The sequence below is a fragment of the Aulonocara stuartgranti genome, assembly GCF_965226115.1.
Source record: "Aulonocara stuartgranti genome assembly, chromosome: 14".
Taxonomy (NCBI): domain Eukaryota; kingdom Metazoa; phylum Chordata; class Actinopteri; order Cichliformes; family Cichlidae; genus Aulonocara; species Aulonocara stuartgranti.
The window spans coordinates 30,095,041-30,109,210 of record NC_138950.1 but is presented as its reverse complement, the minus strand read 5'-3'; the positions used below and the strand labels follow the sequence as shown (position 1 = coordinate 30,109,210).

The 14,170-nt window shown below is 37.7% G+C and overlaps 1 protein-coding gene across 2 annotated transcripts in view; it reads right to left on the bottom strand.

Moving 5' to 3' along the window:
* Positions 1–13,603, bottom strand: part of LOC309688218 (uncharacterized protein) — a gene marked incomplete at its 5' end in the record, with an annotated part of 57,133 nt that extends 43,530 nt beyond the window's left edge. The window contains 2 exons of one of the 2 annotated variants that reach the window (XM_082503799.1): positions 12,230–12,837; positions 12,952–13,603. In XM_082503799.1, the coding sequence (XP_082359925.1) occupies positions 12,257–12,837; positions 12,952–13,603 (1,233 nt within the window). In that variant the 3' untranslated portion in view covers positions 12,230–12,256. Of the gene's footprint in view, positions 1–12,229 lie in introns of those variants that run through there. The other variant, XM_082503798.1, reaches the window with a different exon arrangement.
* Between the last annotated feature and the right edge of the window lie 567 nt (positions 13,604–14,170).

The following is a 14,170-nucleotide window of genomic DNA, read 5'->3' as shown; positions in this document are numbered from 1 at the left end:
AAATTAACTCTTTTCTATAAATTTATCAAAATATGCTTAAGATGTAAAGTCAAGACCCATGAGGCTGCAGCTCAGCAGTCATCTTCTAAAACAGAGATGAGCCTGCAGTGAACTGGGGAGATGTCCTGCTGAAAGGAATAGGCTTTACTCTTCTACCGTCAATGGGATTATCACCTTAACTGTTTTGAAAAAGAATGTTATCATCGAAGTGGATTGTTCCCTGACATTATTTTTATCAGAAGAAATATTTCAACAGCAAACACGACAACAACGGCTGAGAAATAGACTGAAATATGAAACTAGTGAATTCAGATTTCACTGGCAATCAGAGCAACAGTCTTTCTAATAATGCAACCTTTTTGTGTTGTAAACCAGCTGAGAAGACACACAGGACTGATTTAGATTCAGGTTGTCTCATTAACTTGATGTATAACAGGATCCTTTCAAATTTATTGTCTTGCTGTTACAATAAATTTCGATATGACTGAATGCAATGTGCAATTTATAAAATTAATTGCATTTCCTGCATCTCCAAAGAGTGATCTATATATATATTTTCTTTAGTGGGGTCGCCATCAAGTCTAAAGGTGGCATATTAGTGGGCGAGGGGCAGGAATAACATTCTGTATTTACAGACATAAAGTCTTTTAGAAAGGAAAGGGTGGTTGAACAATGGTGGATGCCAGATGGCTTTAATGACACTGGCTGCTACCCCCGCTCATCCCAGTCAGTTTTTGGCACATGCTCATCACTCTGACTCCACAAAAGGAGCTAAATGAAGAAGCACCCATCTGGAAGTTCTCATTCATGCAGCTTTAGATAATGGCTGCTACCTGCAGGAAACAGACGAAACCACCATCTTTGTCACTTACTGAATATCACATGTAGTATTATTTTTCATATGCATTTGAGTTACTCTCACTTCCCTTTTGCCATTAAGTACTTTTTTTTTTAATTCTTATTTTTTATTACAATAAAATAACTTTTTTTGTATATTTTGCGAAACAAGCGATGAATTGTTGCATCAGTTCAAGGTAAGAAGCTCAATCAGCTTTTCAACTTCACAAACTTTTAGGTTATACTTCTCGACTCTATCTACAAATCTATTTACTTGAGTTAAGAATGCTATCTTAAAATAAAAACCTTTCATGTACATTTGGCAGGAATAACACTCAAAATCCACTTTTCACAAGGCAAGGTGCAGTCGTAAAACTATCAAAACACTAAGTCTTCCATACAGGACAGTAGAAAAGATAAATGACAATTGTGTGTCTGTGTGTACATTTAATAGATTTGAGTTCAAGTCCAGGTGGAAAGATTAATGGAATTTATCTAGCCTGGTTCACAGCTGTGCTTGAATAATAACTTGAAATAGGGCATCACGAGTAATGTTTTATCTTCGACTCTTAAAATTATGATAAGGAATGCATAACAAAAGATTATAGGATGATGAAAGTCCTATTTGAAATTCACACTTTTCCCATTTCAAAGCATTGGCATTATAACAAAGTTGATGTGGCTGTTGAAAGTGGGTCATCACTCATATCTCTATCTCTCTGAATATTAGATAACTTAAAAGCAAAGTAATAAGCTCACAGTGAGCTTATTACATGTTAATGAGCACAGGAAAACTAGTTTGCACCAGTCTGTTTTGGATCATTAATGCAAAGTCTGGTAAGATGGCCGTGGTCGTCCTTAGTATAACCCGCACCAGCAGTGTGAGTTTAAATTAGTTTCAAGATTATTCAGCTATGCTAATAAAGCTGCGAATAGACACTGTGTGATTTTAGCCCACTTCTGGATGTTGGTCTTTTAAACAACAAAAAACTCACAGTAGGTGCTGTTTAAACTTTTGATTTTGGAAGCAATTCATCTTTCTTTCCCCTTAAAAGTATACATAATATTGAAGCAAAAGTACCATTTGGTTAGTGTTGTGCTTATATCCTGCATTTCATAATAATGCAGTTTATGTGTATGCATGACTGTAAAAACTTTTGGCAGGCAAACTTGTGCCAGTTTGTAGACTGACAGCTTATATAATGACATGTACAACAAGCAGAAATTATTCTATCAGAAATTTTTTGTCTGATAACTTTGCAGGGTTGACATTCAGTTCTGCTGTTCTGCTCGTTTTTTTTTTTTTTTTGGGGGGGGGGGGGGGGTTTACAATTTGGACCATTATCTCCAACAAAAGACACGAGCAGATACAAATATCAGAACAAAAAAAGGAGGAAAAAAGATAACAGCTCAGTGATCTTACTCAAAATTTCTGTGATATAAATGTAGTAGCAGCTAGGCCCTTCTAGTTCATTTTTGGACAATGAAACATTTTTTTGTTGTTATTTTTTCTTAGTTAGGATTTTAAATTAATTCTTTAAGAGTGATTGAAGGGGAGTGACTTTCAGCACAAATTTAAGGAATGTGAGAGAGACATTTTGCATTAACTATTTATTAATTATGGCTAATTTTATATATAATCCTCCATTTTCAGTCTGATTTGGCGAGTTGAAACTCTTTCCTTCATTATTCCATGAAAAAGTACAAGGTAAAAATCAAAGAACATAACAAATAAACTAACAAAAACGTTAGTAGTAATAGATTAGATTTTTAAAAAAGCCTTTTGCAGCATTTATTCAAATCAAAACCAAGAACAACCAACTTGGTTAAAAGTAAACGATAATACTTGCAAAGGCAGTCAACTCATTGTCAAAACCTAGAACGTGGCTGCCAAAAGAACTGGGTAACTAATGCTTCACAGTGCAAATGGACAATGAACCAAACCATACTGCAAAAGTAACACAAGATACAGAAATGGCATATTTTTCAGTGACTAACAGAGCATGCCTGGTTAATGTAGACAAAACTGGAGGCAGAAAGACCACAAGTAGCACAGTGCAGGATACAGAACGGGAGGAAATACATTTGCTGATGCCCCTCCTTATTTTAAAATTATGCTTTTGCTATTAGTGTTGAGACTTTGAAATGGGGAACTATGAATAAAAATGGCTGCAATTCATAAATAGTTAAATGTAAATCTTTGTAAAACCCCTTGAAATAAAGCTGAAAGCCTGTAATTCAACCGCATATTGATTGCTTAATACCACTCTGGTGGTATATAGAGGCAAACTTACAAAAAACAAAAATATTTAAATACAAGTTCTAACTATTTTGTTTATTTCATATCCAAAGCATTGTTATTAAATACCTGTCTCACGTATTTCCTCTAAATTATACATGATGATGTGAAATCTGCAGCAGTGAAAAATCTAAGCAATTCAAGACACATAACTGAAAACATGTAACAATTTTCACTCTGCCTTTTGGGAATAATAAAGTGAGTGTCCATCAGGCTTCAAACTGTGATACACACCAGGTCTTTTGGGTGACTATCAAAACTAGACTGAAATGATAGTGTGTATATATTTTCTATTCATGTAGAATCCTGTTTCTATGCTGGAGAACCAGCGCCTGTGGTAGTATTGTGGTTTATTCATACATGACAGCAAAAGGAAAGTAGAATGCAAAATCAACAGCCAGTCTATCCATCTATCCATCCATCCATCCATCCATCCTGCTTCATCTCAGTTGATTTCATGGTTGTGAATTACACATAATGCTATTCAGTCCAACTGGGATAAGAATATACTGTGTGTTCACAATGAATATTTCCAGGAAGTGCAAAAGCTATTACTGTGAGAAGTCAATGTCCCTTCTCTATGTCCCTTCTTCATTAATAAAATACAAGCTTTCTCAAGAACCATTACACTCATAACCAACTATGACGTGTCAGATGATCAGTGACCTCACTGATCATCTGACACATGATAAGTAGCTGGAGCCAGCCTTAGTCTAGTTGATATTTTGAACTGTCTTAATTGGGGTTTTTTCTCCAAAAGACCAGTCACAGCAGGTAGCTGCTTATATGAGACAGAGTGTTTTTTCTCAATCACTTGAGTGCAATTGTCACATCAGAAACGTCATTATCACTACTCTTGATGCAGTTCTCAAAGCAAGAATTAGCTTTTCTCTGTCATTTTTTTACACACACACACACACACACACACACACACACACACACACACTTCTATTTGTTATTTTATGTTGATTCACTTCTCACTTGACTCTTACAGCTTTTCAAATCAGTTTTTAGCGTCGTCAGTCACAAATCTAGATTGCTCACTTGCCTGATTACTGTCCAGCATTGCGCCATTATGACGTGAGCATAGAACAGTTGCTACAAATTTGTCAGCTGCTCATTGTCTACATACCAAATTCCTCTGCTGGACTGAGATCTGGTGACTGTGAGGGTCACTGGAGAATAGCAATTTTTCAATCTTCTATTGACCAATTTTGGTGAGTCTATGTGAGTGTAGCTTCCTGTTGTTAGCTGAGAGGAGTGGCAACAGGTGTGGGTTCTGCTGCTGCAGTCCATCTGCATCAAGGTCTGAGGGGTTTTGAGATCAAAGATTCATGCCTTTTTATAATGAGTGGTTGATTGAGTTACTGTTAACTTTCTATCAGCTTGAAGTAGTCTGGGCATTTGTCTCTGACCTTTGACATCTACAAGTTTTTGTCACCCGGAGAAAAGTGGATATTTCCTCACTTTAGACAATTCTCTAAAAACTTTAAAGATGGTTTCGTGGGGAAATCCAAGTAGATCAGCAGTTTCTGAAATCAGTTAAGCCTGTCTGACACCAACAACCATGCCACTCTTTCATCATTATTCTTTCTGATGCTACTTATGAACTTCAGCAGGCTATCTGACTATCTCTACATGCCTTAATCCTTTGAGTTGCTGACATGTAATTGGCCAGTCAGATGTTTGCTTTAAATAATAGGCATACCTAATACACCATATAAAAAAGTGCTTGCTCAATCTATGTACTTTACAGTAGCTGGCGCAATGCTCTAAGATTGTGCATATTTTCTTTGTCTCTTTCTGACACATACAGACTCACAAGTGTCGTTTCATTTTCCCCAATTTCAACAATTTTATAAGGTTACAAATTAATTTGTTGTGTTTCTTTTTTTCTTTTTTCTTTTTTTTGTCTCTGAACACTTTTTTCTTTCCAAAGTCTGTGAAGTTCTGATAAGTGTCTTAAAACATAATATAACAGGTTTTGTTCAATGATCACAAAGTTGAAGTGACTGACATGTTTTGTCAAAACTCGTTTGCACAGGTAGGTCTTTGTTATAAAAAATGCCTTAACTGTTTTAAAAACTGCATTAAGAGTGGTGACAATGTCAATCCTGATATGAGCGCACAGATCCTTTAAAATATAGTAATTACCTTTAAACCATTAAAGGACATTTTTTTTACCTGGGTATGATTTGGTTTCTTTATAACAGTAAAAATGTAACACTTTCTTTGATTTTTGTGATTCTTATTGTAAAAACCAAATAACCAACATTGTTAAATGTGTCTTGTTCATAAAAACATTAATGAACTATAAACAGGATAAAATGTTTTTGTAACAACAAATTCAGTTATGATAAGCAGCAAATTCCAACACAATGGAGCTTTACAGCTAATAAAGCTGTGGACTCTAAAGGTTTGTGATATCCTTTTTTACATGGATTTCAGACACAAATGTGTGAGTCCAACTGGGTTTTAACATTCTGTGTTGGTGGTACTGCCCATCATCATTTGTCAGACACGTCTTGAATCTAAAATGGAACCAGAGTGTTGCTTTAGATGGTCTTTCTCACTCACTGTCATGAATGTAAAATGATCCAATTATATCAAACATACCAAATGTCATCAAAGGTCAGTATTTTATAATAATATAAATTATTATATTTAATATATTAAAAGTATAATGCATATTTGTCATTTCAATCTGAACTGTGATTAAATCTAATGATTAAATTAGTGATGTGTGAAGTTCTGATAACAGTTCTGTTATAAATTGCTTCCTGAACTCGGAACTGAACCTGACATTAATTTCATAATAACTTTCATAATATAGTGTGCAGAAGTATGTGTACGTATGTATGTATTTTTTTAAGAGGATGTCCAGGTTCATGTGTATTGAAAGCGACTTATTGAGTCACAATGTTTTAGAAGAAATGGTTAAAAGCCAAAACATCATAGTTTGAGATACTGTGAGGAGACGCGTGTGGGTGGGCAAACAAATCAGAAATTTAAAGGTATTCTCACAGAATATTACTCAAATCATGAAACTTCAAACTACCGAAGCCATCATAGAATTAACTGAGTCAATTTCAGTGCAGAGTGCAACAAAACAATATGTTCACAAGAGACAAAAGAAGAGCTTTAGGACCATTTCTAAATCTCACCATTTGGTTAATCCAGGATAGGTCTTCCAACAGTTCCATAATAGAGAAACAACAACGCAACTTTAAAACAACCTTACTTTCATCTCTACTATTGATACAGCTGAAAAAAATGTGTTAAGCTGTCATAAATAATTATTTTCAAGTGCATTTATTGTGGAAGTATTAAATCAAACATCACTGAAATTAAATATAGAAAAGGAAAACAGCAAAACAGAGGCAAGTTCAAGTCAACAAAGAAGGCTTATATAGAAGATATACACATTTTTAAAAGATAGGTATCAATATACATCAAATTATATTTGAGCAGTTCACTTTTGTAATTCGTTTCATCAATTGTAAGCCTGTCTCCAAAATGACATGAACTGTTTTTAGAATTACATTTGGGTGCAACAGAACTACTGGCTAGGCAAAATCCAATAATGTTACATATTTAGTTTAGAGTATTAAAAAAAAGCACCAGAGTTGAGTCAGCAGGAACCGAGATGCATGGTAGTTCAAAGTTCAAATCACCTTGATTTTTTTCATTGTGATAAAGATTAATGATGATTAAATGGTTCCTATTATTGTACAATTAAAAAACTATAAGCTTTAGAAGCTGATATACAATTGAGAAATATTACAAAAATGTGTTTTCTATTAAAACCTAACTATATACACATTCGCATTTACATTTAGTATTTACATGTGGAGTTCTTTAAATGATTATATGTTCACCTTTTCAAAATTGTTCAAATAATTTCTTAAATCCAAAATCTGTGGTGTTCTCACATTTACCTCAGACTTGCTGACTAACTGGTAACTTTAGTCAGATGTGAGCCGGAACAAGGAAGCTGTGTTGTCGACTGTGGCGAGAGAAAAGGTGCTCCTTTAGAAAGGTTTCTCTCTCAATCCTGCTGTTTCTTTTGAATGATCCTCTACCACTGTGGTTTGTTAAGGCATGACAGCTCCTGGAGGCTGTTTATAACACCAGGTTTTGGCCACAATGCAAGTAAATTTTCATGGATTTTGTTCTGATCCTGTATTATTACTTTTATTACTGACCTCTGTAAAAACATGACCTGCTCCTGTTGTTTGCATTTGCATTTAGTGAGCTTAATAAAGCCCACATTGCAACATAGTTTGAAATGGTTTATTCTACAATAAAAAACAAAAAAAGAAAAACTGTTGCAGTACAGTCTGTCAATATCTTTTGATGTAGACAGACAGAAGTCTTTTAAGAGAACTGTTCAGGGGTTTGGTTTAGTGTATTGCTGAAAAGATCTGAATGTGACAAATCAAAGCAAAAGATGGAGATGATCCTTTGTGGTAGAGAAAGCCCGCAGCTTATTGTGTTATTCTACTATTATGCTGGCACAACACCCACACAAGCATAGTCCTTTATACTGCATAAAAATTGGCAATGACTGAGCTAACAAAACATCAACATTCTCTCTGCTGAGTCTAACCTGCTTTGCTATTTAAACCTGATCATTCTTCTGCAAAGTATAACCATCCAGAGTTTAATGTAGCCTAGTGGCACAATGTTTCGCATGATAGCAAAAATGCCCTGTTGTTATGGCAGCAAGGCTAGTAGTTCTATCAGAAGTACAGAGTAGAAATGGAGAAAGCTATACCTACTGCAAAAAGAATGAACCACAAGGTCATACGCCACAGTAAGGCAAGGCAAGGCAAGGCAAGTTTATTTGTATAGCACAATTCAACAACAAGGTGATTCAAAGTGCTTTACAGAGACATTAGAAACAAAAACAAATAAAATATATAAGGAGCATAAAAGCTGAATGCAGCTTCTCCGTGTCTGGTTCTGACTCTGGGAACTGATAAAAAACCGGATCCAGATGACCTGAGGGATCTGGAAGGTTCATACTGGGTCAGGAGGTCATTGATGTATTTTGGTCCTAAACCATTCAGAGCTTTATAGACCAGCATCAGAACTTTAAAGTCTATCCTCTGACGGACAGGCAGCCAGTGTAAAGACCTCAGAGCTGGACTGATGTGGTCCACTTTTTTGGTCTTAGTGAGGACTCGAGCAGCAGATTTCTGAATGAGCTGTAGTTGTCTGCAAGGCTGGACTGGGACAAAAAATCGGCCCGGGCATTTTGACTAGAGACCGGCCCACCAGGATAAAGATTGAAAATGTGACGTCATTCAGGGGTAAAACCGCAAAGGATTCTGGGAACTTGTGGCAAGAGGTACTAGCGCATGCAGGCTTTCAATTGAACTCAGTTACACAGCGATAAAAAGAAACCCAAAAAATGTCAAGAAGCTGTTGTATTATTAACTGCAATAGCCGGTCGCATGACAGCCACGGGAAGCCGACGGGTAAAGAGATCGTTTTTTTTTTTTTTATCGGATTACGTCGTTGAAGAGAAATTTTTTAAGCCATGTTTCCGAAGTAAGAGCCGACGGATGGTCTGGATATACCAAATATAACGTCTCAGAACACTCCAGCTCACATGTTAGTCTGCTCCAAGCATTCCCACAAAGGTCAGAGTTTTGTAGTAGTTAATACGTCATTTTTCTTAACATAATTGGTGATATAGGTTACAAGCAAGTCTGGCGCTGAACAGAAATTGTCGCGCTATGCTCCTTTATTTATTGTGCATAAATAGTGAATTGTCCTGACACAGTATTGCGTTTCGCTTCTGTTATTACCATGGTACATTGACAAAAACATATACTTTTATTCGCAGGGTAAAACAGTTGTTTTGTATCACTAATTGTCCATTGCGATTACAGCATACAATATTATTGTCACTGCTACATTTCTGTAATGCTACCAGAAATTATTTCCACTACTAATTAATTACCGTTGAGCTCAAAGGTTATATTAATAAACGGTTAACGAATGTGTATTTATCACGACGATTTGTGAGACTGGTAAACTTACCTCTGTTCGTACGATGGTCTTTCGTTCTACACGGTGCGTTTCAAGGTCCTGTACCCATCCGTCGGTAAACTGTACCTGGGCTTGTTGCAGTGACCTGAAGTTACTAAACTTCATGAGTGTATGCACTCACTCCAAGAACCGTATGATTATAAATCTGAGCGTGGTGAAAGTTGGGCAGCACGCTAACGTCTTTTGTCCACTCTGTGTGCTCGTAAGGGTCTGACCCTTTCACTCCTTTGATTTTTTCCTCGTATCTTTTCTTTGTCTTTTCATCGAGTCTGTCTTTGTACGGACCGGCATTGTTCTCCTTTTGTTTTGTACATTCCTTTTTTGTGCGGCAAAGAAAAAACAAGAAGGTATTGGAACCGGAGAATGAACGTTTTGCGGTGCTGCAAATGCTTGCATTTGATGCGGTACTTTGATTGTTTTGCCACTAGTTCCCGGCATGCACGTGAAAATCACGTGATTGCTAAACAAGGGGGCGGGTGCATCCGGCCTCCTCGGCTGTAATTGGTCCAGCCCAGAGTCGATCATGACCAACTGGCCAATCCAACACCTTTCATTATATATACCCTTCCTAAAAAAAAAAAAAATCCATCGGCCCATAAAAACAAAAAATCACCAGCGGCCCACCGGGCAAATGCCCGGTATGCCCGGTGGCCAGTCCAGCTATGGTTGTCTGACTGATTTTTTAGGTAGACCTGTAAAGATGCTGTTACAGTAATCAAGCCTACTAAAGATGAATGCATGGACTAGTTTTTCCAGGTCCTGTTGAGACATCAGATCTTTTATCCTTGAAATATTCTTGAGGTGATAGTAAGCTGACTTTGTTATTGTCTTAATGTGTTTTTCTAAGTTTAGGTCTGCATCCATCACTACACCCAAATTTCTCGCCTGGTTTGTGGTTTTTAGATGTATAGATTGAAGTTCTCTGGTGACCTGTAGCCTAATCGTTTTTCTTTGGCGCCAAAGACTATTACCTCAGTTTTGTTTTTGTTTAGCTGGAGAAAATTGTGGCACAACCAGTCATTAATTTCCTCAATGCATTTACCAAGAGCCTGTACAGGGCCTCGGTCTCCTGGTGACATTGTGATATATATTTGTGTGTCATCTGCATAGCTGTGGTAGTTTATTTTGTTGTTCTTTATAATCTGTGCCAGTGGGAGCATGTAAATGTTAAACAGAAGGGGTCCCAAGATGGAACCTTGGGGAACTCCACATGTGATACTTGTCTGCTCAGATGTGAAGTTACCTATTGATACAAAGTATTTCCTGTTTTCTAAGTATGTTTTGAACCAGTTTAGTACAGTTCCTGAAAGACCTGTCCAGTTCTCCAGTCGTTTGAGTAATATGTTGTGGTCAACTGTATCAAATGCTGCACTGAGATCCAGTAAAACTAAGACTGACATTTTTCCACTGTCTGTATTCAGACATATGTCATTAAACACTTTGGTCAGAGTGGTTTCAGTGCTGTGGTTCTGTCTAAAACCTGACTGGAAGGCATCGTAGCAGTTATTCTGTTTTAAGAAGTAACTGAGCTGTTGAGAAACTGCTTTTTCAATGATCTTACTTAAAAGTGGGAGATTTGAGATTGGCCTATAGTTGTTCATTTGTGTCTTGTCAAGATTGTCCTTTTTCAGTATAGGTTTTATTACAGCAGTTTTTAGTGATTCTGGAAACACACCTGATAATAAAGAAAAGTTGACGATCTGTAACAGCTCTGACTCTAAAGTCTTTGAGACCTTTTTGAAAAAACTTGTTGGCAGGACATCTAAACAGCAGGAGGAGGAGTTCAGTTGACCTAAGATGTCCTCCAGGTCTTTGCTGTTAATAGGTTGAAACTGTTTCATGGTGTTTAAACAGTTTTTCGGTGGACACAGTACATATCCTGGATCTGCTGTTGATGTACCAATTGCTTGTCTAATTTTATGGATTTTTTCAGTGAAGAATTTGGCAAAGTCATTGCAGGCCATGGTCGAATGAAGTTCAGCTGCCACTGACACAGGAGGGTTTGTTAGCCTGTCAACTGTAGAAAATAAGACCCGAGCATTATGGCTGTTTTTAGTGATGATGTCAGAGAAGTAGGACCTCCCTGCACTCCTCAGTTGTAAATTATAATTGTGAAGTTTCTCTTTATAGATGTCATAATGAACCTGGAGGTTTGTTTTTCTCCATCTGCGCTCAGCTTTCCTACACTCTCTTTTTTCATTTTTCACCAGTGTGGAGTTTCTCCATGGAGACTTTTTCCTTCCAGAGATAACCTTCACCTTAATGGGAGCAATAGTGTCCATTACATTTAACATGTTAGCATTGAAGCTATTGATGAGCTCATTGACTGACCCTCTGGACAGATCAGGTGTTAATGGGAAGACCTGGTTAAAAATTGCACTACTGTGTTCAGTTATACACCGTTTTGTGATCACTGTTGTTGATATATTTGTGTGGGCTGAGATTTTACTTTCAAAGAAAACACAGTAATGATCAGACAGGCCCACATCAGACACAGTAACCTTTGAAATGCTCAGGCCTTTGGAGATCAGTAGGTCAAGAGTGTGTCCTCTATTATGTGTGGCCTCTGTTACATGCTGAGTCAGCCCAAAGTTGCCCAGAGTGTTACTCAGGTCTTTAGTCCCTTTGTCCTGAGGGTTGTCAACATGGATGTTAAAATCCCCAACAATAATTACACAGTCGAAATCAACACAGATCACAGACAGCAGTTCACTGAGGTCATTAAAAAAGTCTGTGCAGTATTTGGGAGGCCTGTAAACATTAAGAAACACAACTTTGGATGGGGCCTTCAGCTGTAAAGCCACATATTCAAAAGACTGAAAACTTCCAGGAGATAGCTGCTTACATTGAAATGATTCATTAAATAAGACAGCGACCCCCCCTCCTCTCCTGCTCACCCTGGCCTCACTGATAAAACTGTAGTTAGGAGGGGTCGTCTCGATGAGAACAGCTCCACTGTTACTTTGGTCCAACCAAGTTTCAGTTAAAAACATAAAATCAAGGCCGTGTCAGTGATTAAATCATTAATTAAAAATGTTTTCCCAGCTAAAGATCTAACATTTAATAAAGCCAACTTAAGTGTTTTAGAGGTATTACTTGTCCCTGGTCCTGGTCGTTGGTGTTGTTGAGAGAGTTGGAGGCAAATAGGGACACCTCTTCTTGCCTCAGATGTCTCTCCTTTCTGAGGCTCTTCCCGGGTGGGGGCAAATGGAGCTCCTCCTCAAGGTTTCTGCTGGGCTTTGTCTGTTCTTGGAGTACTGTTTGTTCCTCTTTATGAGATAACTCCTCGTTTATCTCAGCCTTGGCACCAAGCACAGATGAATGACGTATGGAATAAAACAAGTTGGAGGTGAACAGTTTCACCCCTGACTTGTTAAAATTAAATCCATTTGCTTTAAACAGATGCCTGCGTTCCCAAAAAATATTAAAGTTGTTGATAAAATGCACTGAGTGGTCAGTACATGCTGATATAAGCCATTTATTCAGTGTAAACAACCTGCTGAATCTCTCGTCTCCTCCTCTGACCGGTGGTACAGGTCCACTGAGGAATACTGCTGCATTCAGAGAGTTTACAGTATTTAGTAATCCAGTAAAGTCCCGTTTCAGAACCTCCGACTGTTGTTTGGACACATCGTTTGACCCTGTATGCAGAACAATGTTTGTCACAGTTGGATATTCATCTGCAATTTGAAGAATTCTCTCCTTCAGGTTGTTGACCATATGCTTAGGAAAGCAGAGGACTTTAGTGTTCTTACCGCACATCCTTTGTACATCCTTTACGGCAGAGTCACCCACAATCAGAGTTTCAGGCCTAGCCTTTAGCTTTCCCTGTGGTCGTTTACTTTTCAACAGATTTTCAGACCTTACTTCGCTGCTTTTAGATGGATGGTTGTCCGATATAGATCCAGGGTCCTTTGATAGTGGAGCAAATCTGTTCTGCAGTTTCACATTCAGTTGTTTTGGAGGTTTGTTGTTAACCTTCCTATTCACGGTTGTCCAGTCCTGTTTCCTCTCGTATACAGGGGTAGAAGAGCTTCTCTGTCTCGTAGGAAGTGAAGGCCAGTTGGTTTCAGAGATTTCAGCTCGCTGTGCTCTGCCCGTGATACGTCCTCCCCCTTCCAGGAGACATGATTTATGTCTTGGTTTTGCACCAAGACAGTCCAATGGGGGATTATCACTTGAGGATTTATAACAATGTACAGAGTCTACTTTCTTGGTCATGTTATCTGTGCTCCTTAGCTGTGTACTAGCTTGCTCATCGCCATTGTTTTGAATCAAAGGCAAGGTTGTTTCATTTCCACACAGTCCATTTACCTCCACGTTTACTTCTAAGCGATGAATTTTTGTCTCCAGTACTGCAATCTTCTGCAGGAGGCTGTGGTAGTCATCTGTGGAGAGGGAAGGCATCTTGTTGCTAGTTAGCCTAGCGGTTAGCACCTTTCCAGGCTATTGAGGCTGTTCGGTGCCCAGACGCTGTAATCAGGCTTCAGCTGTGTCTAGGCCACAGACACACGGAATGCTGAGGATAAGGTAACTATAAAAATGTTGCTGTTTCTGTTAAGAACACTTTAGTCCTAATGATCTATAAGTATCCAGAAGCTATCGCAGGTAAGCTCATACGGAAAAAAGGGAAAAAATCAGCATAAAAATCAATAAAAATCAATAAAAGAAGCAAAGCATTTAAAGAGCAAAGAGATGAAGCGTCCACACTCACAAAAGGGGAGGAGCAAAAAGTGTGTACCTTCACGTTCAGTCTCCAAAGTCTATGAAAAAATATGAAAATCTGGTTTGTTTTTTTTTTAAATATTTCCGTACAATAACTTTACCATATCCAATATAGCCATGACAAGTTGGATCTTAATTTATTAGAAATTGTTTACATTGTAGGTTTTTAAAGTAGGTAGGGTGGTTTGAACATTTTGTCCAGCATTTTAGATCCCTCATAACTTCTTAAGTAGAGGAAATAGCCACATT